General features: G+C 26.5%; 1 protein-coding gene across 1 annotated transcript in view; it reads right to left on the bottom strand.

Annotated features, from left to right (window-relative positions):
• Window positions 1–27,614, bottom strand: part of LOC107165992 (uncharacterized) — an 80,262-nt gene that overhangs the window by 17,385 nt on the left and 35,263 nt on the right. Inside the window, exons 13-46 of the mRNA XM_089220011.1 lie at window positions 27,349–27,384; window positions 26,147–26,235; window positions 25,249–25,330; window positions 24,498–24,524; window positions 23,807–23,896; window positions 23,704–23,722; window positions 23,254–23,306; window positions 21,317–21,433; window positions 21,190–21,243; window positions 20,452–20,513; window positions 20,210–20,255; window positions 20,035–20,150; window positions 18,202–18,246; window positions 17,749–17,802; window positions 17,151–17,205; window positions 16,438–16,535; window positions 16,217–16,285; window positions 16,073–16,148; window positions 15,743–15,832; window positions 15,640–15,675; window positions 14,403–14,482; window positions 10,471–10,533; window positions 9,034–9,097; window positions 8,483–8,527; window positions 8,353–8,405; window positions 6,721–6,777; window positions 6,576–6,654; window positions 6,415–6,495; window positions 6,066–6,137; window positions 5,766–5,854; window positions 5,602–5,674; window positions 4,878–4,974; window positions 4,083–4,182; window positions 3,811–3,883 (exon numbers count right to left, since the gene is read on the bottom strand). Of these exons, the coding sequence (XP_089076137.1) occupies window positions 3,811–3,883; window positions 4,083–4,182; window positions 4,878–4,974; window positions 5,602–5,674; window positions 5,766–5,854; window positions 6,066–6,137; window positions 6,415–6,495; window positions 6,576–6,654; window positions 6,721–6,777; window positions 8,353–8,405; window positions 8,483–8,527; window positions 9,034–9,097; window positions 10,471–10,533; window positions 14,403–14,482; window positions 15,640–15,675; window positions 15,743–15,832; window positions 16,073–16,148; window positions 16,217–16,285; window positions 16,438–16,535; window positions 17,151–17,205; window positions 17,749–17,802; window positions 18,202–18,246; window positions 20,035–20,150; window positions 20,210–20,255; window positions 20,452–20,513; window positions 21,190–21,243; window positions 21,317–21,433; window positions 23,254–23,306; window positions 23,704–23,722; window positions 23,807–23,896; window positions 24,498–24,524; window positions 25,249–25,330; window positions 26,147–26,235; window positions 27,349–27,384 (2,340 nt within the window). The remainder of the gene's footprint in view (window positions 1–3,810; window positions 3,884–4,082; window positions 4,183–4,877; window positions 4,975–5,601; window positions 5,675–5,765; window positions 5,855–6,065; window positions 6,138–6,414; window positions 6,496–6,575; window positions 6,655–6,720; window positions 6,778–8,352; window positions 8,406–8,482; window positions 8,528–9,033; window positions 9,098–10,470; window positions 10,534–14,402; window positions 14,483–15,639; window positions 15,676–15,742; window positions 15,833–16,072; window positions 16,149–16,216; window positions 16,286–16,437; window positions 16,536–17,150; window positions 17,206–17,748; window positions 17,803–18,201; window positions 18,247–20,034; window positions 20,151–20,209; window positions 20,256–20,451; window positions 20,514–21,189; window positions 21,244–21,316; window positions 21,434–23,253; window positions 23,307–23,703; window positions 23,723–23,806; window positions 23,897–24,497; window positions 24,525–25,248; window positions 25,331–26,146; window positions 26,236–27,348; window positions 27,385–27,614) is intronic.

Below are 27,614 nucleotides of genomic sequence, written 5' to 3'. Positions count from 1 at the left end.
CATTTTATTTAGAAATTTAAATGAAATATATCTTATACAATTTGATATATTTCAAAAAGACTCTCTCGCACTTAATTTATAGTATATTATATTAATTTATATTTAATGTCCATACTATCTATGATTTTTTTTTATAGTCTCAAATTAAATCTATTTTATAACCAAAATGTTAATAAAAGTTTTATAATTCCGTAAATAATGATTACGACAAAAAAATTGTTCAAATATTCATAACGTTTAGATATAAATAGTCAATGTAAATATTTACAACTTGGTATTGGCGTAAATATTTAATAATTGTATAGAATATTATATTGAAAGCTATTCATTAACAAATATCCATAAAAATTTAATAAATCTAAGATTGTGTGTGTTCTAGTATTATGTAGGTACCCTTTCCTTACATTTAGCACACATCATTAAATTTAGCAAACAACTCAAGTACTTTATATATAATTTCTAGATATTTCTCCTTTACACATTAATACCAGAAAAAAAATTATGTATTTTTGTTTAACGCTTATACTTTTTTTTGTATAAAATATGATACTTTTCAGTATTTATATTATGATTCATAATAATTAAAATAATAAGAAAAATTATAAACACGATTATATTACTTAAAATATAAATAGATTTCATACGTGTGGACAATTTATGATATTTTTTCTGTATATAAGTACACTCAAAACATAATCTTTAGGTATACTCTAGGTTTACCTTTAGGTAAATCTTCAAGTCACTGACTTCCCGTATTTATTAATTTTAATATAATTAACTTTTGATGTAGTTTTTGGAGTTATTTGAGTAGGCTATTTAGTGTATAAAATATAAAAGTATTACTTTACACATTCATGGCATACAGAACATTATCTTTAAAATAAATTATTTGTTTATTTGGTTTTAATTAAGAACATTTTGAATAACCATTTATTCTGATATTTTATAAACATGATGTAAATTTATGTATCAAAATGGAAAATGGTAATAACTGATAACAATTCATATCACTTACCACGGAGTCATGATTAATATTAATTATCCATTACCGACGCCCTTCGAACTTACTGTATACCACCCAGAGAGTTGGCCCAAAAATTTGTCAAATCTAAGCCTAATACTTAGTGTCTAGCCTAATGATAAAATATACTGTTTTATTGGATACATATATAAACATTAAAGAATATAAATACACGTAAATCCATTCTATCCATTCTTTAATTTTTTTTATTTAGTCATTTGAATAATAATAATATCATTATCATAACATTAAAAACATATATTACTCATATATCCTTAGAAGCAGTGGTCATTCGTCATTGTGATTAACAGATATATTTTCATAAACGTTTAACAACATAATACTATATGATATAACTATGAAATATTTTAAAATCAAGTAAATGTTTCACTATCGTTGGTGTATACCTTCTAATAAAAGCATTGTTTTTTTAGATCGACAAAATAGGATACATGCTAATATGCTGTCTCGTGGATATAATATCTACGCCAATATTATATGTCTATCCATTTAATTGTCGAACTATGATTTGCTTTTAGGGACCACCGGGGAGGACAGAGCCGACAATTTAATTGTGTTACAAATTGTACTGTGGGAGGGGGGGGGGGTGTTTTAAATATGCTCTCGGGCAGGCAAAAAAATATCCACTTTAAATACTACCTTTGAAAAAAAAAAATAATAGTGTTGTGCGGATTTTTGTTTGTTTTTGACAGAATAAAATATAAACGAGTAAACAACACACTATACTTTAAATCAAGTATGAGCAAAATCAATCATGTATGTATCTGCTGTACGAGTATATCATAATGATTGTTACATTTTAAGATGACGTTATTTTCATGTGTTGTATCCGTTTTATTATCGTATAACATTCCAAAATGTACGTTTATCAGTTCCATTGTTTTGAGAGCTTAGAATGAATTTAGTATTCCTGTTGTCAAACTTAAAGGGGTTATTATCTGTTCTTTCATTGTTTTTTAAGATATTTTAATTTTTTAGCATATTATAAATTATAAATTGGCATGTAGAATATTAAGATTAAAAATGCCCTTACTGTCCAAAATTATATCTTATAAGTTATATGTTATATTAATTCACTTATAACTGCAGTGTATGATTTTGTTTATAATATGTAACAATTTGAATATCATATAAGATTTTTAAACAAATGTAGGTATAAGCAAAATATCAAAAAGTAATATTATATGGAAATTACCTATGTTGATTTTCAGAATGCTACTTATATTAAATCTACCAGTTAAATAGTTTTACGATTTTTATGATGATTGATTATATTATATTGATATGATTGATTAATTTAAAAGCTTAAATATAATTTTATGTTTGTTCGTTAAAACTTTTAGCTAGAATGTTTTAGCTTTCGTTTTTTAATCGAGTCTTTTAAAACCATTTCATAGGTTTGTATTATAAATTAACGTTTATTAAAGTATTCAAAGATTTAAAATAACGACATGATGTTTTATTGATTGTAGATATCTCCTCTGAAAAATAAATTACCAGTTAATGTTAACGTCGTTAACTAAATGGTTGATTGAATACGGTTTACTTTCTAAACTAAATAATTGGTTAGGAAGTGTTAAAGATTGTTTACGTAAGTTAAACGACTTAAGCCAAAAGTCAATGACAAAGTATCAAATTGATTGTTAAGTTTCAGGAAATGTATCAAGTGGTTTAAAGTGGAAACGTGTGGCACCGTTGATACTTCCAGTATTACATCAGTATATATCACTTAACTTTTAAGCCGACGTTTTTCCAATAAAATAGTTCATATATTGAAAAAAAAATAGTTAATAAACATCAACTATTTAAACATATTGAGTTTTTCTTATAGTTTAGTTATTAGTATGCCCAACCTTTTTTTTTAGCGCGCCACTTTGGTAAGCAATCATCTTCAAGCGGGCCACCAAATATATTGTATATGTGTATATAAATATTTAATTTTATTATTATCATCACTATTATTCACTTCATTAACTACAAATTGACCATTTATACTAAAATCAAGATTAATTTTTTTACAAGTTATTCATTGCTTTAAAATTTAAAGTACTAATTCATTTACATTTGCTGGTTTACACTAACAAAATCAATCAAATATTCAATAATTATTTTCTGTATCATTTATGTATTTTTGTGATGAATTATCCAGACTTTAAACCTTTTTTTCATGTCACCAGAAACTTGAATTTAGCCATGTAACAATGATATTATTTTTATATTATTCTCATATTCATATTATATAAATTATTAAAAGAAAAATTTAAGAAAAATATTATTAAAATATATAAAACAATAGTTTATTCGAGTTATTTAACGATTATAACTTTTTTTACCTTTATTTATTTATAATTTATTACTACTTATTGTTTAAATGTGGAGTCTTGAAACAATGCAGTCGTATGTTTTCTTTAAGTTTATTTTAAATGCAAAAAAAAAAAAAAACGATAACTTTTCACGATGGAAGAAGCTAGTATTGGAGACGAATATAAAATGACATTCAACGTACTATCATTCGAGTAATAAAATGAAAAAAAAAACTTTTTTTAGAAAAGTCTTTTCTTTTTTATTATTTAAACTTTAAATTTTAAAGTATTGAAAAAAAACTAAACTTAAGGAGTGTTTTAAAATAATCTTAAAAAACGTATATAAACAAATTGCTTTCAATCATTGTATCCATGATAAAAAATCGTAAGTAAGTAGATTTAATTCATACCTATTTGGATACTAAATTTAGATGTACTATTATAAGTTTACTGATTTATGCTTACCTATTAAACCTTGATCGCCTTTTTCTCCAGGTAACCCTGAGCTTCCTTGAGGTCCTGGAGGACCTTCATTTCCCTAAAATAACACGCGATACACATAATAATATATTTAAAACAAATAATCGCTTTAGCACAACAAAGTAAAATAATTTAAAATAAATAGCTTATTATATTGGAGAATTAAAGTTGTTTTTTTGACATAATTTAAATAAAATATGAATTATTTAGTAAATATATTATTTTATTTAAATCAAGTTCAATAAAACGTAGCTTACAGTTCGTCCTGGAGGTCCCACGATACCTGGATTACCTGTTGGACCAATTTCACCTGGAGGTCCTGGAGCGCCTATTTTTCCATCATCACCGTCTCGACCACTACGTAGATAAGTAATTTTAAAATATAATATTTAAAATTAGTTAGTGTTTCACAAATATTAGTTCTAGTACTTTTTTATTACTGAATTCGATTGGTTGAATTAATAAAAAAATTAATTTTTTTTTATATTTTTTACACTGTGATATAAGGCGACCCGACTGACGGACAGTTCACTTTAGATAAAGTTGTTTCTCACAACTAAAATCGAACTTGAAAAATGTAAACCTTATATAAAAATTGTCAATGCTAATTTCTAATGAAATCATGTTTTGCAATTGCTTACATAAATATTTTATCAAAAATGTAAGTATTTATGGTTATTCTTTTCTGAATGAGTATTAAAAATTAAATAGATTTTTCGGAAGTTGAAGTTGAATAAAATATTCCCGTTTTCTATTTGTTATTTGTTATCAATTAATACGTATTTATTTGATTGTGTTTGTTGCTCTTCTCCCCCTCATATAACCAACTTAATAAAATTGTATAAGTACTTAAACATTGAATGTTAAATATGAAAGAATTTTAATATTCTGCTCCAAGACTTGACAGCAAAAATATAATTACTACTTAAAAATAAAACACACATCATAATATAAAACCAATATATTCCTCATTTCATTCAAAATTTAAAAAGGTAGAATTATTAGCAATAAGATAATTATTTAATAATTATTTATATACATGCATTTCTTACCTGTCACCTTTTGGTCCTTGAATTCCTGGTTCACCTTGAGGTCCTGGAAATCCGGGAACACCTGCATTCCCTTTTGGTCCTTCTGGCCCAATGTTACCTATTTATAACATTTATTTAAATTAAATTATTTAAAATTCAAAGGTGTCTATCACACTTATAAAATTCGTCAATATGTTTGTATATAAAAAAAATAGTTAACCTAACAAGAGAATATAAATTGTATTTGAATTCTAATTACATGACAAAAACATATAGATATGACGTTGATTATTTTAACCTAATATTAAAAAGTTGATAAAATTATGTTTGATGGCTATATATAATAATGAATGAGAAACTAATTACGAGTAGTTATCTTAATAAAGATAAAATAATATAGTTTTACTTAAATTAAGCAAAACAAATTTTTGGAATTTTATTGTAATTTTAAGTTATATATTTATATTATATATATATATTATATATTATGCACATTGTATGTATTAAGATATATTCTAGTATTATGTTGTTATTAGAAATAACACATAAAAATCCACTGAAATTTGTAATGAAATCAGTATAAACACTACTAAGACATAGTAAAGCTTTACATACTTAAATATTTAAAAAATTTAAATATGAATGTCGTTTGTAAAGATAATTTAAAAGTCATAATCTCACGAAAAATTAATGTAAATCCTGGATGGTTGTATTATACACAACAAACAAGTTCAAAACCACTAACCTCTAAGACCTATTGGTCCTTGTAATCCGATTTTTCCATCATCTCCTCTTGCACCCATTGGTCCTCGTTCACCCTAAGTAATTTCAAATTTATGTTTTATTGTTCAAGATTTAACATCATGTAGGTATTTAAATGAATTCAATTTAAATATTAAACAAACATACGTGTTTGCCGTCAAGACCTTGTGGGCCGGGTGGTCCAACTACACCTGGCTCTCCTTTAGGGCCAGTCGGTCCGTCTGCACCTGGTGGACCTAAACACCGATTTGACACACTTAAGTAATTAAAATAAATAAAATAAATTATAAGATTCCATATATTATACTTTATAATTCATTATGTAGGTAGGTAATATTAAATGTCGTGCAACGGATTAATATAAAATTTTCTCGAGAATATATTTTTTAGTCTGATAAAATAAAAAAAATGTATAGTTATAATAATTACCACTTAATTTTTACTCACCGTACTGCCCATCAACACCTTTAAATCCTCTGGGGCCAATTTCACCAGGTGGTCCAGGTTGCCCGACGGGACCTATATCAATTGCCTTTGAATTAACATTAATGAATTTACATAGGTGGTAGATCGAACGATATTACTCAAATTAGATTACACTAATTTAATATACTATACATTATAGTAAAGATCAAAGTGATATAATAGACACTTTTTTTACAGACTGCCATGTACACAGAATGCGGGGTGACTGATTTGTATCGATTTTGCTTAACATTCCTGATTGGTGATCAGTATTTTTGTAGCTAATTAAATTCAATTTTAAGCTTACTAAATAGTGTATCTAATTTATTACCTTTGGCACCAACGTCTCCGAGCTCGCCTTTTGGTCCGAAAGGTCCTGGAATACCTTGTGTTCCCGGTGGTCCAGGTGGTCCTAAGTAAACCATAAGAAATATATATATTTGTACAGTAATAGTTATATTGCAGTGCAGAATAAATTTATCAAGTTTTTACCTGGAATTCCAATAGATCCTTCTTCGCCTTTAGCACCTTGTCTCCCTATTTCTCCAATCGGACCTTTTTCTCCTGGAACCTACGGAGACGTCAAATATTGAAGTATAATTATTTAATTTTGAAATCACTATTTAACAATACGTACTCCCACTGGTCCTGGTTCTCCTCTTAATCCTGGATTTCCTAATGCTCCGACTGGGCCCTAGAAATACATCAATTTTTATCAACTTTTTTTGAACGTTATACTGTTAGGACATGCAATGCGATTTTACAATTTATGACATATATGCACAGTACAAATCAACATACTTAGTTATATTAGTTATATTAGATTTCACGATTTTATAATAATAAATAATTACGGACGACGTTTTAGATTCTGAGCGGAGCGATGAATGTACGGATTTTACCATGATGTGTTTTTTTTTTTGTGTCTGTCATCACGTTTTGGGGCAGTAAAAATGCTTCAATTTTTGACTTCAGTACCTCGTTCGATCAGAAAGTGAATCTAGTTGGTACTTTGGGGGGTCAAAAGTAAAAAATTCTTAATGCTTTTCTAAATAATCGAGAAACACAAACTAAAAATTAAGGGAAAAACGGGAAATTTTACGCACACTCATTTTTCGACAAAATCGATTTTGGTTTTTGATGTAATTTTAAAACAAATGACCATAGATACATGAAATTTCCATCGAATGTTTATATAAGTATATTCTATCCACCATGTAATTTTCATTTTCAAAAATTTTCGACTTAAGTTGAACTATTCATAGGCATTTGAAATTTTCGTTCATTAATAGTTTTTTTTAAATTAATATTGATAAAAATTTATTTGTTAGGCAGAAAAGCTTGACAATTTAATACAAGGGTTTTAACATATTGTTACAATAACAGTTGAAAAATAAAAGAAATCCATAGTCACAATTCTTTTTTATAAGCATTCAAAATTTGAATTTTGACAAAATACATGAAAATCACGAAAATCCACAAATTATTTTAAGGTACAAATTCATAAAAAATTTTCCTTTTATATCTTAGATTTGAAAATTTAATACATGGCTCCTATCATATTTTTACAATAACAATTGAAAAATAAAAGAAATGCGTAGTCACAATTTTTTTTTACAAGCATTCAAAGTTTGAATTTTGACAACATATGTAAAATTCACGAAAATCACGAAAATTCACAAATTATTTCAAACTAGAAATTCTTAAAAAATTTTATTTTTAAATCTAAGATTTGAAAATTTTTAATAATCTATAATATATCCTAGAAAGATAAACCGTCTTCGCTCTGAATCGTTTTTCGTATACAATGATATAATATCATTGGATTCAAATTTAATTCCATCCATTACAGTAACCCACTTGTAACCTACACTGTACAGCTGAACGACATCCACGATTTACCCGCTTTTTTTTTTTAAATTATAACAATATAATTAATATATTGTAACATAATATTCAAGACTGATAAACCGTATCCACCCAGAATCGTTTTTTGTATACAATATATTACATCATTGAATTCAAATTTAATATCATCCATTACAGTAGTCAGTAACCCACTTGTAACCTACTGTACTGCAGAGCGAAATCCACTTACCAGTTTTTTTATTTTAATACCTATTCGTACCACTATTTCAATTTAATTTCACTTTGTATTTTGTTTTACTCCTTTCACTCGTGGGTTATGCTATTCATTTATCAAGGCAGGTCATAATAATGAATAAAAAGTACAATTTTATCTTACATAACGTAAAAATGTACTACTTACCATTTCTCCTTTTGAACCTTTGAATCCCTTTTCTCCGGGAACGCCGATTTCACCTGTTATGGAATAATTGATGGTCCTGATAACAATTGACAAAGCTGATAATATTTTTAAACATTAGACCCAATATCACCTTTATCTCCGTCTTCTCCTGGTGGTCCAACCGGTCCTGGGGGTCCTGTAGAAAACAATAAACATGAAATATTACGTACAAATTTTATTGAAATAAGAAATGACTAGTTGCAACTGTTGTTTTTTTTTTTAGTATATTTTTAGTCTAATATCAAAAAAACTTAAAATAATAATAACAAGAACAGCCCAAATGCACTTATAAAAATAGGATTAAATTGTATAACTTTTTTCTATGATAAATTGTATTTAATGTCATCTATTAAATAAAGCAGTCATACAATTAAGGAAATAAATTAATATTATGAAAAAAAAAAATGGTTTGGTTAGAAATTCCTTTATTGTACACTTATCATATAATAATGTATGGAAATTCAGTTAATGTAAAAAATAATATACCAAAATTATTAATTTTGTAAATCAATAAAGAAATCCTAGACATTTAGTGAAAAACGACAATTCTTAATTTTTTTTATTATTATTTTTATGATTACAGTTAATTGATCAAAATACGATGTTAGCTATGATGGACTGTTTTAGAATTGAACTACTAACCTGGAACGCCTCGTGCTCCCGCTATTCCATCGTTTCCCATTGGACCAGCAAGTCCTATTTCACCCTAAATCATAACAAGTTGAATTAAATACAAATAACAAATATTTTATGTAGCGCGATGGGGTACGGTTTAATTAATTAATTTTTCTGAAAACAATAATACGAATAAATAGGAAACTCAAAGAGAATATTTAAAATAAATTATAAAAATTTCATCAGACCAGTAACTGGTAATTTAAAATTTGTGTAAAATCTATAGTAAAAAATCCTATAACATTAGAAAGAATTTATTTTTTGTGATATAACGAGAAAGATATTAATTTCAACATTAAAATTATATTTTATGTTACCTACTCATTTTACAATTTTAAATATTTTTCAAACAAAATTAGCCATCTTTACACCTGACACCTGATTCATGGAAATCTTCCCATACACCAATTAGAAAAAAAAAAACAGATTAAATAAAACACCTCCTAATTATTGCAATAGATACTAGAATAAACTACCCTACTACCAAATAATCTATTTACACAAAATAAAACAATCAGTTATAAAATAGAACATATACCTAAATAACAACATCTCAAATGAAAAAAAAAATTAAATCAGAATAGAGTTGGTCATACTAGACTAACACATATATTGCTATGAAAGAAAGACACCCTAGTGATTATAATCACGCTACTCTAAACTTCTAGCATATATTTAATAACTTCGTATATTTTGAAAAACACAAAAGGTAACATAAAACAAGTCATTTGTTATCATTGCTTAAAGTTTAAGTTAAGATCCCAATATTTAAAATAATTTCATTCAGTTCTTCAAGAAAATACATGATATACTAGATAAACTATAAATATCAATAAATATAATTATTAATTATTAATATAACTATAATATGATTATATAATTATTATTGTTATAAAGTAAAAAAATAATTATATTGTAATTATACTCTAAATATTGATATAACTATACTGTTTAATTTCGTATTACTGAATTCAATAGGTCAATATCCTAAATATATTTTAAAAGTTTGATATATTGTGTAATGATAATGGCCCAGTGTCCCAGTAATATAAGCTGAATTTATTAATTATCAATAAAAAATGTAATTTTTATATATTTTATTTTAATTAACCACATTGATTTGAAGTTGTGACAAATTTAAAACGTTTATATTTGAGCAGAGCTAAGCGTAGCCATTCTATTCCCCAGTTGATGCACCTTATTATTTTTATATCCTCCTATTTTTTCTTTAACCACTCTGCTTGGTTTTGTCCACGGAACTAAACTAGTCAAAGATACATTTTTTTGTCGTTACCTAGTTAAATTTTTAATTGTTCGTTTTTGTGTTTAACAATTAAACCTTTTCGCGTGTTAAAAAGTGATATTTTGGATATTTTGAATCTATATGTTTTGTTAAATTTTTACCTTATCTCCTTTTGGACCCACTACACCTGGTATTCCTGTAGGTCCTTTGCGTCCTTCTGCACCCTAAATAAAATAATAAAATATAAATTTAAACAAATCAAGTAAATATTAATTATAGCACAAAATTTTTAATATGACAATTATTTAAGCAGTGATACAATCGTCATTAAATAAATCCAAATAAAATGCGTTTTATTTGGATTTTCTGATATAATTCAAATTTAAAAATAAATAGAATTTATCTCAGTTGTGTAGTGTTTTTAAAATTATAACTATTAGTCATCGTTTATCGACAAAAGTAGGTAGAGAAAGTTGTCCACAACTTTTTTTTATTTTGGATGGGAACTAAGTGAAGTATTTATATGGATTATATTTTAAGAGATTAGTTTAAAGGCGCTGCACATAGTTTTTAATAATAACACATACCTATAACATAAAATCATTTATACATTTGTCAAATTTTATTGGTTTTAGATAAAATGTAATTTATTATTCTAAACAAATTATTTTTAAAACAACATTAGTTTTTTCTTTTTATATTAAAATGTTTGTTTTTATGATAAAGGGATAAATATTAATTCAAATCTTCTTAAATTTTTTTTGGTAAATTCATTATAACCATTTTTTTAAATATATGTTTACTATAATAACTGAACCTAGAGGCTAAGTTAAAAGCTTGAATAAGAATTTTAAATAGTGTATTCCTAAAATTGACATTTTTGTTCTATTTAAAAGATAATTTAAATTTTTTTTACCGTATAGTATAATTAAATTTTTTTATAAATATTTTTAAATTAAAAATATTTGTTAAGATACACATTCAATATTTCCATAATCATTATTCATAAATATTTAGTTTGTTTTCATATATCATTTAGAATATAAAATTCTAAAATAAAATGATTATTTTTTAAATTTAAATTACAGTTTCATAATATAATAGTTATTTATGGAAAATTTAAACTAAACACTCAAAACCTCAAAACATTGAAAGTGAAATGTCTTGTTTATTATCTATAGTCTTTAATTTAGAACACACTTAAATATTTATTATCATTCGTATATTTTTAATTATGAATTAATTTATATTATTTTATTTTAAACGATCCAATACTTAAATATAAGTAGTTCAAAAAAAAAAAAATATATCAAGAAAAATGTTTGATTGTTTTTAATTTAATGTAACTATACTCATTTAGTTATTTATAAATTCACTGTGCTAAGAAATAGAACAACATAAAACTAATCAAGAGCCTAGATCTATTTTTAAAAAAGTTGCAGCCTTATCACGGAGTTTTAAGCAAATCGTATGACACTATTAACAAAGTCGGAAGTAATTAAAAGATGGCAACAGTATTGCGAGAAGCTTATGGCCTCTGATAATGATAATACGAATGCAGCAATAAATTAAACAGAATTATGGGACCAATCTGAACCATCTATACTACGAAGTGAAAGTGAGATGGCTATCAAAAAATTACGCAACCACAAAGCTGCAGGTTCAGATGACATTGTGGCTGAAATGATAAAAGCAACTGCAGAAAAGGGGGTTGATATAATCCACAAAATTCGCTCCAAGATATGGACCACAGGCGAATGTTCAAAGGAATGGTGTGAGTCCATATGGCACATACATCCCAATCTATAAGAAGTGAGACAAAGGAAACTGTAAAAACCATCGTACTATAGCCCTAATTAGTACGCCATGCAAGTTAGATCATATTATATGTGATACAAGAAAGGCTAAAACCATATCTGCTCCCACAAATCTCTTAAGAACAAGCAGGTTTGTGCCGGAACGAGGAACAACGCACCAACACCTAAACATTCGACAAATAATAGAAAAATGCTACGAATATAATATTACAGCTAATTGCTGCTTCTTAGACTATACTAAAGCTTGTGACACTAATACATGAAATCTTCTGTGGCACATTTTAAAAGAAATGGGAGTGCCAGAGCACCTTATAGCAATAATAAAAATGATGCATGCTAATAGCCAAGCGTATGTCCGTGAAGCGTCTGATCTTTCAGATCTTTCAGGCATGGTTGCATATTGTCACCGTTTCTCTTGAACATATATGGAAAATGGATTATGAGACACGCTACGCAAGAATGGGAAGGAAGAGTGTCCATTGGTGGCAAGAAAATTTACAATTTAAGATACGCTAACTATGCGGTACTTTTAGCAAAAACAGAAATGGAAATGGCCAACCTTCTAGAACTTGTAGAGAAATTTAGCAAAGAGGCAGGCTTAAAACTAATAGATCTAAATGCTCAATAATCGCTGTTGAGAGGACAAGAACATTACCTCTCATGTTTAACCTCATACTCGATATAGATCGTAAAAACAATGTAATATATCTAGGAGCACTTTTATGAAGGTGGTTCGGAAGAGGAAATCCAACGAAGAGTAGGTATGGCTAAGACTTCGATTGCCAAATTTGTCAAAATATGGAAGAATCATGATATCAGAAAAGAAACGAAGTTATATCTAATGAAAACACTGATATTCCCTATAATGAAATATGGTTTCGAATCGTCGACCTTAAATTCATCGTTCCAATGAAGAATAGAAGCATTTGAAATTATTACGTATGGAAGAATGTTGCGAATTCCATGGACCGACCATACGTATATCCATAATCCAGGGATTTATTATACAACCCCAAGACCGCCTTTTGATCATAATTCAGAGCCAAATACTAAAATATTCTTTGGCCACGTGATAAGAAGAGATGATATTGAAAAGGTTATTATCTAAGGTAAAGTCGAAGGAAAGAGGAGCAGAGACAGGCCCTCCATCCGCTATATAGACCAAATTAAAATCTCACACAAATGCCAATGTCAGACAGCATCCGGAATGCAGGGAATAGAGAGTTCTGGATAAATGTAAATAATATAATTACATGAAAGTCACGACGTTCAAAATCGAACAACGATAAAGAAGATATTCATTTAACTAAAATTAATAGTTATATATTTTCATTGAACTAGCTTTCACGATCAGAACAGTTTTTAATTTTGATTAATATTTATAAATTAAATATAAAATAATATTTGTTCATAACGAAAATAAAATATTTGAAAATAATAATTTTTGTACTATTGATCTTCTTTAATGTGCTTACATAATACAAAAATAAAAATAAAAATGAGTAAATAAAACTGTAAACGATTGAATTTAATAGTAGTTTTAAACATTTAGGTAAAATTGGCGATAAAAAAGAAATAAGAACGATAAAATAATATTTTAACAAGGATTTATGTTTGTATTCTTATGCGTTATGTATTCTTGTCGGTTGTTAATACCTGCTGAGGAAATATTTTTTTCCCAAGGTATGAACAAAGGGAGAAATAAACAAACAGATAATGATGTGTAGGACACATTCAGTAATTGGACCAAAACAGTTATGTATGAATTTATGTTACCTTCCACAATATAAAACGTTGTTACATAAATGTCTTGTTATGGGTACATTCATACATGAAATTCATATTTCAGATTTAGTCAATTTTAAAAACCATCTATTTTCAATTCATTATCCAATAGAATGATATTTAAAAATTAGAAAGCAATTAGAATAAAGTTTTAAAACATAAATTCACGGGAAACAATTCAAGTGTGTCCATTTACTATATTACTAGGTATATACGGCAAATAAGTACATTTAAATTCTATTTACATTTAAAAAAAAAAAATTAGTTAATACAATGCATTATATTGTTTTGTTAGAACTATTTTATAATATACTTTCTAAATTGTCTGAAAAAATATTTCAACTGAAATTGATTAATAAAGTTTTCTTTATTTGTTTGTTAGGTATTCATATAAAAAAAATTACATATAAATAACAGCTTATTTCTGAAAAAAGTATGTAAGTAACAGTCTTTTTCAATTTAAATATCATTGTAAGCCTGCATTACTTTACCTGAGGTCCTTCTTTGCCAGATTCACCTTGTTGCCCTTTATCTCCAGTTGAACCAAGAGGACCTGGAGGTCCAGCGTCACCTTAAAAACAATGTTTCTAATAATAAAACCGATATAAAATAAAAGAGAAATTTAACTTTTTTACTTTCAGTAAAGAATATTACTCACAAAATCAAACTCTCAGGTTAAAAATTCAACAACCGTCTTATCTAGTCTATACGGTATTTTAAGCCTATACAAACTTTATAATGTTGGGTGGGATCCTATGTCGACGTCATCGTCACAAAACGTTGTAAAATCAATTTCATAAAAAACACAAATTTTGCATGATATTTCTTATTTTTTACAATTTTGGTTCCTAATTATTTTTTAAATATTGGGAATTTGAAATTTTCACCTCTCAAAAGTACTAACTAGATTCAATTTGTTATAAGTAACCTCAATGAACGTTGAAAATCAAAGTATTATTTCGACTATTTTCGTGGAAACAGACACAAAAAATAATGATAAAAACGCAAATCATTGTAAAGTAATATTAAATTTTTCGCTTCACATAGAAAATTCATAAAAAAATGCAAAATGTTTGGGTAAAATAAAAACAAAATTCAGAAAAATTGGAAATTCACGCTTAACAAGACAAAACCAAAATTGTATTGTAACAATGACTTTTAAAATGCTATGTTTTTGGAAAAATTTAATCCAATCTATGTCGTATTATTAATAATAAAATACATTTTTTTAATAGCATTATAAATAAATTATAAAATATAATTACTTAGTAATATAGGTCGATGACCGCTATCGCTTAGAATTTTTAACTTTCTATTTGATTAAAATTTAACTTATACTACAGTAACTAACTAAAATTGTTTTCGTTGTTTTTATAATAACATGTGATAATTAAATTGGAAACAATAGTAATAATAATAAAAACATATGCTAGTCAATAATATTTATATATCTGATAGCCAGATAAATTAGGGCGATCCGTTATAAAATACTAAAATAAGGGATTCATTTTTTTTGATAAAATGAGAAATCATTATGTATTGAATAAAAATCTTTAAACAATATAACTAAAGATTTTGTTGCGACTACGGGACAAAGTTTTAACTTTTAAAATACCTAACTTTCCTGTAAATCCGGAAAATCTGGTCACCCTACATAAGTGGATTATACTGTTGAACACAATGTTTTTAATTTTGACTTACTACATAATTAAATTTTAAAATACGAACCTTTTAGTCCAGCTGCTCCTGGTACTCCCGGAAATCCTGTGAAAAATTCGTTGATTTGTTTTTTAAATACAAATATACCAAAACATAATTTATGTCGACTTACCTCTATCGCCTGGGAACCCTTGTAATCCTGGAGATCCTGGTTCACCAGGTTTTCCAGGTGGACCAACTGGGCCTGGAAGTCCTTCTTTTCCTATAAAATCAGTTTTAATATAAAAAGAGTATTCAATATCATACTAATATGTGTACCTATCAATTAATTTAAAAAAAAAAAACAAAAAACTTTACGTTATATTAAGTATTTATATATAGTTTTTCAAATGTTCATCACATAATGGTATATTAATAAAGTCTAATAGACTTCAGACAAACAAACATCATAGAAAATTCGTTTTAACATAATAAATCAAATTTTTCTTTTCGTTATTTTTACCTGCGTCACCCGGTCTTCCTGCTTCTCCTGGTAACCCAGGCTGACCTGGTGGACCTGGTTCTCCCACAGGACCTATCTATATGAAAAAGCTCAAAAAATTATGTTTCAAATATACGATTATTTTAATGTTTTTCGTATGCTTACTTCGCCTGATTGACCTGGTGGTCCAACGACTCCAGGGATTCCGGTAACACCTATAGGCCCCGTATCACCCTAAAATATAAATATTTTGCAATTTAACTTTATATTTCCCATGATATGACTTATTATGTACTTAAATATATGTATATTAGTGTTATTGGTTTTAATTTATGAAAGTTTAGTTTGTATATGATATTATGTTAGATAATTTATAAGCTACTAACTGGAGGACCTCGTTCTCCCGGAAAACCAGGTAAACCATCTTTTCCACTTATTCCGGGTGCACCTGGAGGACCAACAAATCCTCTTAAGCCATCCGCACCTGCCCTATGCAATGTAGATTATTAATAATTTGCGACATTTTATATGTAGTATAATCATCTTCAATTAATTAAAATATATATTGACCAATGTAATCTAGTTTAAAACACCATTACGATATTAATATTTTATTATACTGAATATATACAAATAAAAAATGCCAGACATGTGTGACATATTATAATATGTTCTGTAATATCACAGAGTCTTACCAAATTCAAATATTTTTGATTAATTTACAAAATGCATATTACTATTCCTTTAGTACGCTATTAATACCTGTGCCGAAGCAATTTTGTTTCATCGCAAGATCATCGAAAGGTAGATTTCTACCTTTATCACAAGTACCAAACGTTAATATCCTCTCGATATACTGATATACCGTATCAAACATAGACAATGATTTATAATTTATATCACAATAAAATCCTGTCAATAAACTCATGTTATCATAAAATAATATATTGAAATAATATTTATATCGAGAAGCAAAACAATTCGATTGCTATTTTCTCGTAATTATTGTTAAATCCATATAAATACAATAAATTAAACCACGATCAATAACAGAATATTGTACTGTATTTATAAATAAAATGAATGAATTATTACAAACCCGGTATTCCACGTTCTCCCGATGCACCAGTAGGACCAGGTTGTCCAGTATCACCCTGTAATTTAGGATATAATAAAAATACATAATTTTATTTAAAATTATTATGTGTTGGTAATTGATATTAGTTATAAACAATATATTTATGTGTAGTAAATCACATGTGCTATCTATAATCAACTAATCAATGCAACGTAAATCACAGGATATACTTTTGTACGCTTCAAAACACTAATAAACATAAATTTTAACGTTTATGGACTTTAAGAATATTCGAAAAATATTGTGTTATTTTGAGTTTTATTTAACTTGAAATTTTATATAATAGAGATAATAATAATAACTAATAGGTAAAGAATTTATTTAATACCTACTTTGAATGAAAATGATAACCATTTATAGATTATTATAAGTCACATATAATATACTTAGTTATCATTTTTTTTCATAAATCATCTATAACCACCAAATATATTTTGTAAAAAATATGTTTGAATTGTATTAATTGTTGTTATTGTTCAAGTTAAATAAATGACTCGTGTGTAAATGTATGTATAATCTACATTTTGATTTCGTATAAGTTTATGTTCTTATTGCATACCTTTGGTCCAGGAATTCCTTCAGATCCTTCACGTCCTCTAGCACCTCTGAATCCCTATAAAAGTATTAAAAAATTAATTTTATCTCTTATTTTTTGATCTACATAATAAATTCTTGATATCATATTTTAAAATTAGTTTATTTTAAATTTAGATTCACCTTTTCATCATAAATCAAACTATTTTTTACATGATCTATACAAAACTAGTTTATTTAATTAACTCTGACACAGTTATTAACACTTTTAATTTTAGTGTTGATTAAAAAAGAATGTGTAAATTAAATATAACAATTATAATCCTTGATATAAAATTAGGATGTAAACATTTATTTTGAAAAATATTCCATTAAACTTAATTCTAATTCACACATTTTTGTAAATATGTTTCAATTGTTCAAAAATAATTAATGGGTATTTAATTGAGAAAAATAGTATTGGAAATATAATATTTACTCTTGGTCCAGTTTCTCCTCTTTCTCCTGGTAATCCCGTATTTCCCTGAAATAAAATAAATTTGTATACTTATAGTGTATAAAGTTTAAAATATTTCATGTCAGTGATTCAATTATACTGATGATATGTGAAGTATTTCGTGTTTTTTCTTATAGTTTATCATAGTTTCATCATTTCATTATAGTATTGCACAGATAGCCCAATAGTGCACATTCATTTTTATGCCATTTATAGTTTATGTTCTATTGTACCTGTATTCTAAATCGATCAATTCTGCATTGTGTACAAATCGATAAGTTACTAAGTCTTCTTTACCAAAGCTCAACCAGCTCAATCTTCGAAAAAATACTCTGTCGAATAGAGTAGTATTGATTATTTTAATTATAATAAAATACTAAAAGCACTAAGTATGCTGACTGGTTCCGTATTTCTAATTAGAGTGGTAAGTATAATAAATTCATCACTAAAAAGAAATAAAATAATGATAATATTCATTAAAATGGAACTAAACTCTTTTATCTTCGTTCTCTTTCTCACAGAAATCACAACCTATCATAAGAATTGACAAAATCAAAACCTTTGATTACACAAAATCGGTTTGCTGATCCCACCACAAAAGTTCCATTTTCCTTATTTACGGCTTACTTTAAGCTCCAAATCAATAGAAATTGATTACCAGTTTCCACCAACAATACAACAAAATAAATTTTATCACTATTTGTTTATTTTATTAAAAGGATTTTTGATTACATGTTTATTCGAAAAAACTCTTTGGATATAATCGGTCGGGGTAGTTTCTTTGGTAAATCAACTTATATTCATCTCAAAATTCAAAAAGACACATTTGATAGCTATAGACAATAATTCTTTGCCTGGGAGAAATCGAAGTATCATAATATCATAATAGTATATCATACTACACCATTCCTATCAACTATGTACAATCCAATAAGCGTCCGAGGGTTGTTATCAAAAACCTTCATCTGTAAGCTCTAGATACGCATCAGCAATAGATGATAACTAGGTATACTAATTTTTAATTTTACTATTATAATCTACAACCGATGGTAATTATTAATAAAAAAAATGATTAATTTTCACAATGAATCTCATGTTTGATCATATCTTGAAAATATGAATATAAAAAAATTCTTTCTGATTGCATATTTAGATCATTAGAGCAACCACTATCAAATTTCAATTCTATAAATTTTGCTGTTTTTTGAAATGTAGCTATATGAATAAGTAAGTGGTATTTGGCTTGTATATTTATAGATTATTCATTATAATCTAGTTTTTATAATAATCAATAACTGTAATGTGATAACTATCTATATCGAACATTTTAATTTTTGACAGTTTACTCAGTTGAAAAAATGTTGAGCACTATTTTTACCCTAAAGATTTTCAAGGATCTAAAAATAGAATACAAATATTTTATTGCGATAAATATAAAAATGTTAAAGTTAAATTCCTTTTCATTCATGTATTTGTTTTAAATTTTTAAAATGTATTTTATTATATTGCCTATTTAGCAGATTGTAATTTTTATAATAATAGGGAAAATTATACAAAACCTAAGTGTAATTCTTAAAAATACATCAATCCATGTTTGATAATCTATGTATTAATTGATACAACACAATTTATTTTTAATTTACATATTAAAAACTTTTTAAGTCACCTTATGTGTACACTTTTGCAGCAACTTATCTTAAGTCCTCTGATTACACGTTATAATTTACTTTACCAATAATTTTGTTTCTTAATGAAACTTCACTCTAGTAGTTCTATTTTCAAATACTTTAAGTATAAAATTGTGAAAACGCTTACTCGTTCTCCTTTTTCACCAGAGATGCCATCTTTACCATATGCTCCTTTATCACCTTTTTCACCCGGAGCACCAGGATATCCTGGCAATCCAGCGGGTCCTGGTTTCCCCTTTTCACCTATTCAGAATATTATTATGAATTTGAAGTGAATTTGTATGTAAAACATAATATTTTACCTGGTAATCCAATTGTACCACTTTCACCGTGAGGTCCTTCAGATCCCTAAAAGAATTAACAATAAGTTTCGCTTTTCATAGTAAAATTATTTCGTTTTTTAAATATTTTTGTTTTTTTCGAAAAAAAATTATTGACTTGTAAGATAAAATGTAGTTTTACTTATACTCGAATCAGTTTATTGTTATTATGATATATATTGTTTCTATGTATTTTTGTAATAAAAACTGTCATGGATATTTACTTTTGGCCCTTCTGGACCTTCAATTCCAACTAAACCTGGTGGTCCAGCCAATCCTGGCTCTCCTGCAATAATAAGTAAACATCTTATTTATTTATGAACTCGGAAACTCATTAATTGAAGAAAAATCTGAAAATAATAATGTCGGGAGAATAGTTTTTTCTTATATTATTACGCCAATAGAAAAAAAAAATCATTGTAAACTTAGTTATTTATATCGACCAAGTGAAGTTATAAAGTATAATAAATTATGAATTATTCTCATGTGACCTTTGAATGTTTATAAAAAATATTTTGTTATTCTTACAGTATATAAAATATGATTATTAATTTTTGCTTAAGTTAACATTATAAATGAAAATAAATAAACACATACTTATAAAATTATAACACATCTGGTAGTTTGCAGGTATATCGAAAAACTAAATAGCTGGCAGTTAATTTCTTGATTCAATTTTATAGAAATGTAATTTCTGGTGAAATCTAGTTATTGAACTTTTTAGTTTATAAAAAATAGTTAAACATGTTATGTTTTATTCGTTGTAAATTTAATGGCATTTAATATATAATATGTATTAGTTTAGTTTTAATAATTGTTTTATATTTATAACGTAAACCATAATTATTTGCTGTGAATACTGTTGTATTGGATGAGTTATGAATAAAAAGATAGATAATTTTTAAAACAAATAATTGAACTGTATTTAAATTAGAGGAGTTGAGTTATATAAACGCGTTTACCTTTGAATCCTTGATCTCCCTTTTCTCCATCAGATCCTCTCTCTCCTTTGTCTCCTACCCAAAAAAATATGATATAATTGTGATTATAGCACTCTCGATAATATTATGTATCAAAATAGTATTTTACCTTTATCTCCTATTGGACCACGAACACCTATATCGCCTTTTACACCACGCGTTCCAGAAAATCCAATGGGACCTGGTGATCCAATTGGTCCAGTATCTCCTTTGGGCCCAACAGCACCTATTTATGTATTTATTTTAGATTCTGAGCGGAATGATAAATTTATTGATTTTACAATGATTTATATTTTAACCTAATGTATTTAAGTAAAATAAACTAATTTAATAGCAATATAAAATATGGATCATAGTATATGCATAGTAGTAGACTTTAGGTCAATTGACCTTATACAATTAGTCATGGTAAATTTTTTTATAATTGTTTGTGGTATATTTTTGTCGTGATACGTAAATACTGGTTTAAGAACTTCAAATTGGTATAAATAGACAGTAATAATTATTATATATATTTGTACCTACAACATACATTAACATTAAATTGCAATTTAATACCAAAAACTGTCATGTTAAATTTTGAAATTGATGTATGAATGATTAAAAAAAAATTGTGATATTGAAATTCATAGTTGTCATTTACACTTTGCTCAATTTTTCTGAAGAAATATTGAAGATGTGATCTAAAAAAACAATACAAACAAGAGCAGAAGCCTCGAGAGAAAAAATAAAATGACTTCGCTAAGAGAAAGAATAAACAAAGCATGCAAATAATTTGATGGTAGAACATTTGATGAGTACTTCATAACTTATAATTTTTTATAATTTATTATACATTTTAAGAGAAAGGTATATATATATATAATATATTACCTATTATTTTGTTTATAGTTTATATTAATTTGAAATATTGTAATATACCGTGAACATTTTTTAAAACGACACATTTTACGGACGTATATCGATTCCGCCACCGATTTTATATCGATTCCGCCGACTATTGACTCCGCCGGCTACTGTTTAAAATATCTACATATCGATTCCACCGGCTATTAATTCCGCCGGCTACTGTTTATCCCGCCCTTGTAATTTGTAAATGTATTTTTAAAATTACAGTCTTACATAATATACTTTATAATATACAAATTATATATAAAATGAATAATAATTGTATACTAATTAAAGCTAAAATGTATAGTCTAATTTGTATAAAATAATAAAAATAAAACGAGTCAATATAGATTTTTATTTTATTCCGTACGTATTGCTATAAATCGTATATTACCGATTCTGAGTGAAATCTTATCTTTAGATATGATATATCTTAATATCTATATTTATATATTTTATATTGTTAAAATGTGGACTTAGGAATCTTTCCGTATTACTTCTCTGCTAGTTACTATTTTACTAATCAGTATCGATCTAGTTAACGAAATTGCTCCATCACGTTTTATTTTAATATTTTATCATTTATTCACACATTTTAATTTTTAATTATACAATTATTACTATTATAATTTTATACATTTTAATATTTTATAATATATTCACATACACGAATTAATTAGAATATACATTTTATTTTTGAATTATACAATTATTATTTTTTTTTTATTATTATGTACTATATAAAATACTTATACAAGGGGGGGGGGATTAACAGTGTCCCGCGGGATCAATATGTAAATAATATTAATAGTAGCCGGCGGAATCGATATGTAGATATTTTAAACAGTAGCCGGCGGAATCGATACAAACCTTTTTTCTAAACAGGTAGTTTCGGCGGAATCAATAATCCCCCCATTTTACGACAAACAATTGATTGTCGTGCCCTTGCTTAGTAAACACTAAACAGCAATATAGTCTAACAGGTTATACTTGCTCAGAATCATTTTTCCTATGCAACGATATTTCATTGAATATAATTTAACACTTACATTACAGTGACTTACTTAATGGTGAGGTATATGTAACAATTACTGTACAACAGATTGGTTATACTTTTCCCCTTTTTTATATTTGAAATTAGATTTATGAAATTACCAGTATTTCCGGGGTGTCCGGGTAATCCATCAGCTCCTGGTAATCCTGGTAATCTAGATGATTACAAAAATCTTAAAATTATAAAATTACTTCTGGAAATAAGAAAGAATTTCTATATTTTGTTGTGGAAGTTGGCGGAAAGTATGAATTTGATTGTAATAAAAATATAACAGGTAAATAAACTGTACGAAAATAAAAGAGTAAAAAGTACAGTATTGAAATATAAAAACAAGTTACCTATTTAGTTGGTATTAGTATTTATATTATATTAACTTAAAAATTAAAAATTAAACTTATGCTAATTTGTGTTAATTCATGATTTTCATATTAAATTACATTTTTATTAAGACTAATAGTAATATAAAGCATAATACTATAATACTTTAAACTGTTAAGTATCATTTGGTCGGATACAATATTTATTTGTTAGTAATATTTTATTTAACTAACCCTGGTTTTCCCGGAGGTCCTAAAACAAAATAATATAATAAAAGTTAAAATCATATAATTTTTTTTTTAGATATCATTATACATATATTTTATGATAATATACCTTGATCTCCTGGAGGACCCAAAGCGCCTGGTGCCCCAGTAGAACCAACAGGACCAGCAGCGCCAATTTGACCAGGTGGTCCAGGGATTCCTAGAAATTAAAATACCGATATAATTTTTGTTCATCCTAATGTATATTATTTAGAGAGAAAAAATATTTTTCGCTGATGAATTATGTGTCAAGGGCGGGTTGAAGTGAGTTATTTAAGCCGTGGGTGGCGTATGCGGCGTGTTTCATTCAAAACTGAAATTGCCTTCCCCCGTATGAGTCACATATACTATTTTTGTCCCGATTCTGCACCTATCAATCATAATAAACGTAATGAAGGGATCTATGCAACAACCAGAATATTCTACGAAAACTATTTCATGAAAGAAAGATTTGTACGCGTTATGCAAGGAGGTTATATTATTAATAATATGTAACCAAAAAAATATATTTTTTAAGGACCGTAATATAGATTTCAGTGCATGGTTGAGAGGGGACATTTTGGGATATCCACTTTATCGTCCAGCACTTTGGGGGTTCCAACTGTATCGCCACGCAGCTGGAAGGAAAAAGGTAAGGCCACTTTCCAATGCTATAACAGTCATAGGAAACTAAATTTTCGCTGCAGGTGTGATAAAAATTTGAATTCGAATTTTAAAATTATATCATTATTAATTATGCTATTTTCTATAGGTATACGTACCAGTATTTCCAGTGTTACCCTTAGCACCTGTAAAAATTTAAAAAAAATTTTAATTTTTAATACCATAATAATATCATAATAGTAACTAGTACAAATATATAATATTTTACGAAATGCAAAATCGCTAATATGAATGAATTATTTTATTATTATTGATATAATGTTTATTTGTTTACAAAATTGTTTTTTTATAATTTAAAAGTCGATGAATGCATAATATATAAACATAAAATGAAGAAAATAGTATATGTATTGAATATCTTGGATACTAATAAAAATTGTACTTTGGGTCATGTCTTAAGCATAAAAGTGTATCCATATAAAGATAAAGATTTAAGAAAATATGTATTTCATCACTATATTATTCTGACGGGAGAAAATGGTTTTGGATTATCTTACTTATACCTATTTAAACCGTTAGCTTATAATATTATATATTCAAACGTGTTATACATGTTTTTTTTAATTTCATAAAATTTGTTAGTTATAAATATGTTATAATACATAGATCTGATATCTGTATTATATGAATTTATTATTAAATATGTAACTATATTATGAAAAAATATTTTTAATTGAATTAAGTTTGACAAGTTATCGTGTTTTTTTTAAAAAACTTTTTAATTGAACCAGATACATGCCTGTCATATTTAATACAGATTTTCAAACTAAGACATGTGCCTAATCCACAAAATAAAAACAACAATTATCCCTTAAAAAAGATTTCTAAATAATAATACAATTATTGTACCTGCAGGACCTTCTGATCCTGGAATTCCTGGGGGGCCAGGAGGGCCTGGGAATCCACGTAGACCGGCAAAGCCTCTGGGTCCCTAAAATTATAATTACATATTTTCATATTTTTAATTTTGAATTATATAGCTGTGACAACAATATATACAGGCTTGTAAGTTGTTAGTTGTAAGTTATTTGATTTTTTTTTTTCAATTTATATAAAATTAATTTACGAAATTGTCTCTGAATTATCATTTATATTTTATTTTAACAAATGACGTTGATAGTTATTAATTTACTATACATAATAATAACAAATATTTTTTAATTTTGAAACATTTTTAAAATATTATATGGTGTATAATTTTACTAAGAAAAAATTGATTTTTTTATTCATATAGTACACTCTCGTTACGTCAAAACTCAATTGGAACAGATACAAGTTCGAGATGATTTTCGACGTATCGAAAATTTACATAATAACAATCTAATAAATTAGTATTATTTTTGATTATATAAAATTTCAATCATTTTATTTATTTAGCTAATTATGGATGAATCAATCAATTCTATATTTTATTTTTTCCATTTTTATTGTTTAAAATACGTTTCAAAGATTGAAAATTGTGATTTCCTTTATTTAAAATAAAAATACTATAGTTGTGATATTTATTTTGAGTAGTTTTAAGATAATAATATAGTCATGTGACAATAATATTATACAATAATACACATATATTATGTATTATATTAAACATTTTAAATATATATTAATATATTATTTAACATCAATTAATTTGTATTTGAGAGAAGGTAATTTACATTAATAATGCACGTATAAAACTGTATTATTAACATAAGCACTTGCATTAGATATTGTATATTCTTTAGCGAGTTATTATGAAAGATATTACCATTTCTCCGGGTAAGCCAGCTAAACCTTGAGGCCCTTCTTCACCTTGGGGTCCATCACTACCACGAGGGCCTGTAACACCAACTTGACCTAAAAGTTATTAAAATTAAAATTAGTTATTACAATTATTTCTGTTTAAATAAGTTGTTTGAAACGTAAAATCTGTTTATAATTAGAGTATTAAATATTTTGACATACAAGATTGCACTTACATAACAGTTAAGTATTTATAATTTGTTTGATAAATCTTAAAATTCTGACAAGCTATTTATTAGTTCTGATCTCTGATATAATATTATTATATACGATGAGAATCTTATAATGCTGATAGATGTGAACAATTATTTCAAATAATTATATAGTTTAATATATTTATATCATAAAAGAGCTACTTTGATTGAAATTTGATGTATTTTGTGTTCGACTTACCTACCTACTTGAAATTAAGAAATATATTACCAATGAGTATGGCTTATTTATGTAAATGCTTTAAAAGTTGTATTATTAATTTCCGTTAAATGTTTAATTAGCTATGGGTGTTTGAAAGTTTAAACAAGTATAGTGGTACAAGTTGTGTTTGTATTGGGTTGTGGTGGTTAGGTGGGTTGAAATATATGTATAGGTACAAACAAGGGGTGACACTCCATGTAGGTGAACTTACCTTGTTACATTAATCTTGTTTATGAGTGTATAAATATCTACTAGTCTATTCTTAAATCTAAATAAAATATATAAATTCGACATTATCGATATAAATCCATATCATCTATATTATTCAAAATCCCTCCTCGTAATACACGTCACACATATCTATTTCTTATTCCTCCATCTTTTACGTTACACGGTTCAAATAATAAACTGTTATATTATGTCCTTTGCTAACTTCGACTCTTCTTTCTCAATTTTTACTTAATCGATTTAAAACTGTAAAACTTAATTTACTACCTAATTTAATATTAATTGGCATAATAGCTATATACCTGTATCATATTTTTGTTTTACTTCTTTTATATTACTATAAAAACTATAATATTATTATTTATATTTTTTTTCTCTTTCCTGTATGTTTAAATTCAGTAATACAAGCAATAATGCCCGTAAATATTTAAAATAAATAAATAAATTATAAAACCAAGTGTTAAATGTATTATTAAAATCACTATGCGTAAGATTTAATTGTGGTGATATTATGATGGTACTTACCTGGAAGTCCACGATCTCCTTTTTCTCCAGGCAATCCTACAAACATATAATTATCCTTAAAGTATTATTTACTAAGAAAGGCGTATGAATACACAAACAATAAATTATGATTTATTAGCACTAAGTTATAATTATATTTTAACTCAATCAAGTATTGATTTACCTATTCAATTGATTTTGTTGTATAACCAACTAAATATTAAAAACCTATGATACGAAATTTACAAGAAAATTGTGGCAGATAAAAAAAAATGAGCAGTACATTT

This window comes from Diuraphis noxia, unplaced genomic scaffold (genome assembly GCF_037042655.1).
Source record: "Diuraphis noxia isolate RWA-SAM2 unplaced genomic scaffold, SU_Dnox_SAM2 contig0002, whole genome shotgun sequence".
NCBI lineage: Eukaryota > Metazoa > Arthropoda > Insecta > Hemiptera > Aphididae > Diuraphis > Diuraphis noxia.
The sequence above is the reverse complement of the archived record's forward strand: the minus strand, read 5'-3'. Positions and strand labels throughout refer to the sequence as shown.